A 5,047-nucleotide genomic window follows, 5' to 3' on the forward strand; every position below is an offset into this window, starting at 1 on the left:
TTAGCCCATTGAGACCTGTCTAATTGTTCTCCCATCTGCTTTGTTCTCCATTCCCCTCTCCCTACTCATATATTGCCCTCTCCCTATCACCCAAACTATCCTGTGTCTAATCCCTGCCCTGTGCTCCACCTTCCCCTCCCTCCCCTCACCTAACCCCAACATCCCAATAATCAGCAAAGAATCCCCCCATGCCCCTTTAGTATGGGTTCTTTCCCTACGTCTTTTACAGTCCATGGTGGATTCTTATATGTGTTGTGAAGTGTGAGAGTCTACGAAAGTATTTCTCACAATCCTTTCATTTATAACATCTTCTCCACTGTGGATGCTTCTATGTGTCCTGAGGTTTGACATTTGGCGAAAGACTTTCCCACATTCCTTACATTCATAGGGCCTCTCTCCACTGTGGATTCTTCTATGTCTTGTGAGGTGTGACCGTCGAGTAAAGGATTTCCCACACTCCTTACATTCATAGGGCTTCTCTCCACTGTGGATTCTTCTATGTGTTGTGAGGTGTGACCGTCGAGTAAAGGATTTCCCACACTCCTTACATTCATAGGGCCTCTCTCCACTATGAATTTGTATATGTTCAGTGAGGGCAATGGATGAAATAAAGGCTTTTCCACATTCTTTACACATATAGGGCCTCTCTCCACTGTGGATTTTTCTATGTCTTGTGAGGTGTGAGGGTAGGAGAAATTCTTTCCCACATTCCTTACATTCATAGGCCCTCTCTCCACTATGGATTATTATATGTGTCTTGAGGTTTGACCGTCCAGTAAAGGCTTTCCCACACTCCTTACATTCATAGGGCCTCTCTCCACTGTGAATTCTCCTATGTTTAATGAGGGCTGTGGAAGAAATAAAAGCTTTTCCACATTCTTTAAACTCATAGGACCTCTCTCCACTGTGGATTCGTCTATGTCTTGTGAGGTTTGACAGTTGAGTAAAGAATTTCCCACGCTCCTTACATTCATAGGGCCTCTCTCCACTGTGGATTCTTCTATGTGTTGTTAGGCTTGACATTTGGCGAAAGACTTTCCCACATTCCTTACATTCATAGGGCCTCTCTCCAGTGTGGATTCTTCTATGTGGTCTGAGGCTTGACGTTTGGCGAAAGACTTTCCCACACTCCTTACATTCATAGGGCCTCTCTCCAGTGTGCATTCTTCTATGTTTTGTGAGGTGTGACGGTACGAGAAATCCTTTCCCACATTCCTTACATTCATAGGCCCTCTCTCCACTGTGGTTTCTTGTATGTGTCCTGAAGTTTGAACTTCGAGAAAAGGTTTTCCCACACTCCTTACATTCATAGGGCCTCTCTCCACTATGAATTCGCATATGTTCAGTGAGGGGTGTGGAAGAAATAAAGGCTTTTCCACATTCTTTACACTCATAGGGCCTCTCTCCACTGTGGATTCTTCTATGTGTTGTGAGGCTTGACCGTCGAGTAAAGGACTTCCCACACTCCTTACATTCATAGGCCCTCTCTCTACTGTGGATTCTTCTATGTGTTGTGAGGCTTGACCTTTGAGTAAAGGATTTCCCACATTCCTTACATTCATAGGACCTCTCTCCACTGTGGATTCTTGTATGTTTTGTGAGGTTTGACTGTCGAGTAAAGGACTTCCCACACTCCTTACATTCATAGGGCCTCTTTCCACTATGAATTCGCATATGTGCTGTGGAAGAAATAAAGGCTTTTACACATTCTTTACACATATAGAGTTTCTCTCCACTGTGGATTCTTCTATGTTAGGGGAGGTTTGAGTCATAGATATAGGTATTCCCACATTCCTTACATGCATAGGGCCTCGCTCCACTGTGGGTCCGCATGTGTCTACTACACTTTGAGGACACTCTGAAGGCTTTCACACATTGCTTACATTCATAAGGCTTCTCTACGGTGTGTATTCTTCTATGTGCAGTCAGGCCTGATGAAGCCCTAAAAGTGTTCCCACACTCCTTACATCCATAAGGCCTCTTTGCACCGTAGACTATTTTATGTCTTGTGACCATAGGCACTGCTAAAGGCTTTCCCACATTGATTACATTCATAGAGCCTGTCTCTACTGTGAGTTTGCAAATGTGCATTGTGCTGTGAGGAATCCCGAAAGGCTTTCCCACACTCTTTACATTCAAAAGGCCTCTGTCTGCTGTGAGTTCCTGTATGTCCAGGGAGGATTGACGCCTCATCAGAGACTTTCACACACTCCGTATATTCATAGGGCCTCATGGATTCTTCTGTGTGCAGTCAGGTCTGAGGAATCTCTAAAAGTTTTCCCACACTCGGTACATTCATAAGACATCTCTCCACAGTGACTACTTACTTGTTGAGTGAGGGAGAAAGCCTTAAGAACTGCTTTCTTGCATTCAGAAGGCTTCTCTCTCTTATGAGAGATATTGGTTAAAATGAGAGATGAAGGATTAGTATGCATTCTAAAGCATTCTTTACATTTGGATTGATGACCTTCCAAAGGTGTCCTAACTGGTGAGAAACTACAGAAAATTTCCATCCACTTGCTGAATTCATACCCTTCAATACTGGTGATTGCTGAGACAGGATTCTTGAGGGTCAACATACAAAGGAAGCCTCTCCCACATATCTTACATTTACGGGTATTTTTCCCATTATGAGTGGTCACTAGAATGGTCAGGTGAGAAGGACACCTGCAGTCTTCTCCACAGTCCAGACACTGACAGGTCCTGCTTCCAGTGTGAGCTCTACTACGATTGTTCTCTAGAGAATCATCCAGAAAGGCTTTTCCATACTCACAACATTCAAAAGGATATACTTCTGTGGGATCTATTTGCTGCACAGAAAGACCAGGCATCAGGCTGGAGGTTTCCCCACAGTGGTTGCGTTCAGAACGTTCACCCAGGTTCACAATTACACCAGTTCTGTTAAAATACAGGTAGAGCAAATGTAAAATCGTGGTGTCCTCTGCAAATTACTTCACTGTCAACAAGGAGATAAATATCTTGTTAGAAACAAATGTTGTCGCATGATAGAATTACCAAACACAGTGAACATGTATGTCTTCTCCCTGAATTGTCTCAAGAGTCATCTAGGACAATGACTACCATTTCCATCAATGTGTAAAACTTCCTCATCATTATGTCCAAGTGAAATATGCTTTACACATTTCGCTGACTTATACTTACAAAAACGTTCTTACGTGAATTTTCACGGAACCTATCGTTTTACAGCCAGGATTATACACATACACATATATACATGGATCCTGATGAAGGATTAACACTAGGCAGCAAGCTAGATTTGAACCACAAAGTGGAACGGCTTCATGGCATGTAACAACAGTTACTCCTTGCAAAGTTAACAAAGGTTTGTTAAATGTCAGAAATCACTCAGAAAACACAACACATATATATCAGTCGGCTTCAGGGATTCAAACCGCTTTGGGACGACTCAGCAATTTCCAACATAAATGAGAGAAGTGTCCAGATTGCATAGCAATCAAAACTGTTGTTTTAATAGAATTTGATTTGGTGAATAAACAATCACTGGTACTGCATTCAAGGATGGAGAGAAAACCACCAATATGACATGTCGCTCTACACACTCCTGCAACACCTAACACCTGCATGGATACCAAGAGTCTTACATCACACACCGGATATGTTGTAGGACTGTGGAGATCAACAAACATTTAGAGCTGCGCAGCCTGCCACCATATCTGAATGGCACACTACTGACAGTTTCTTAATTGACTCACAATTTAAAAGGAAAGAGATTTGACTGTTAAGAAATGCATATGCAACCTTCGTTTGTCCAGCAATTACTCAATCAAAATTGTTCACAGAATGATGCAATTGAAAGACGATGGAGTTCTCCATGAACTATTTGGAGCCCCCACATTTCAGTGTATTTTGATGTCATGACACCTCCTGAGATTTTGTGAAGCACTAATGTCTGTTGTTTGCATCACACTCACCTCAAATGTCTCCCCTGGTTGTCAAGGTGATCCTTCCAGCCATGTGATTTCTTGACTGCACCTGAGATGCATAATAACCAGGTGTTACTCTTCAAACACTGTATGATTAAATGCTCACTGGGTAACTTTTCTCCATCATTAATGTTTCCAGCCACTGATCGAAACATTCAAGTTAAAGTCCATAATCAGAATCAAATGGGAATGATCAAAGGAAACAGAGGTCCTAAACCCAAGTTTGCTATTCCAGCACTTTGACAAGTCTTAAAATGAAACGTACTAGAAGATACTTCTATCAAGATGGGGAGGGACAGTACCATACACAGCTATCATTAGGAGAGCTAAGTAGAAAGGAATTAGACATACCACAAATGTAACGTTACAAAGGCAAAGGGTCCCTGAGTCCACAGGTGCAAAAGGACAACTAAAATCAACAGGATAAGTTCAGGTGTCTGAGAAATTGGGTCTACAAGCCAAAATAAACTTTTTGAAGCTGACTGATTTCCTTCATTCATGGGCTAAAATTACATTTCCTCGGGCTTCCTGACACATGGGCCTGAGTGACTCTTATTTCCAGTCTCCTCAGACTTTTCCTTAGCTTCTCTGAGAAAACAAAAGGGTAGAGCTAACACGGAGCTCAGGAGTCCCAATGTGGTGCTGTAGGAAAAATCCCCCAGTCCCCTCTAGGAAAATGTACACAAATTCCCTCAGTGTTGAAACCAAGGTGATGACAGTTCACAACAACATGGAGCTCATGGAGAAATGTACATCGCAAGGAAGACCTTGATGACCAATGAAAGATTCCTTGTCACTGAGATAGTACTCTGTTCTCCAGAAGCTCTGAAGATTGAGAGATGTGAGTTCATTTGCATCAAAATCATGACATCAAACTTGTCACAAACCCAATAAAACTCTCAGAAAGGAACCCACAGGACAAGTCTCTCAGTGCATGAAAGTGTCCCCTAAAGTCAATGCTATGCTGATGGCACTTAAAGAAGCCCAAGGTTTTTTTATTCACAAGAGAAATGAAAGCTGAGTTCAGTGCTCAGAGCTTTGTATTAGGGGAATTCTGGATGCATGAGCTCTATACAGAAGGG

At 42.5% G+C, this 5,047-nt stretch overlaps 1 protein-coding gene across 1 annotated transcript in view; it reads right to left on the bottom strand.

Annotated features, from left to right (window-relative positions):
• LOC102826494 (zinc finger protein 420-like) overlaps positions 1-1,338 on the bottom strand; it is a 10,850-nt gene extending 9,512 nt beyond the window's left edge. Inside the window, exons 1-3 of the mRNA XM_006877245.1 lie at positions 960-1,338; positions 644-878; positions 364-559 (exon numbers count right to left, since the gene is read on the bottom strand). Of these exons, the coding sequence (XP_006877307.1) occupies positions 364-559; positions 644-878; positions 960-1,338 (810 nt within the window). The remainder of the gene's footprint in view (positions 1-363; positions 560-643; positions 879-959) is intronic.
• Positions 1,339-5,047: the final 3,709 nt, after the last annotated feature.

The sequence above is a fragment of the Chrysochloris asiatica genome, unplaced genomic scaffold, assembly GCF_000296735.1.
Source record: "Chrysochloris asiatica unplaced genomic scaffold, ChrAsi1.0 scaffold00446, whole genome shotgun sequence".
Classification (NCBI taxonomy): Eukaryota; Metazoa; Chordata; class Mammalia; order Afrosoricida; family Chrysochloridae; genus Chrysochloris; species Chrysochloris asiatica.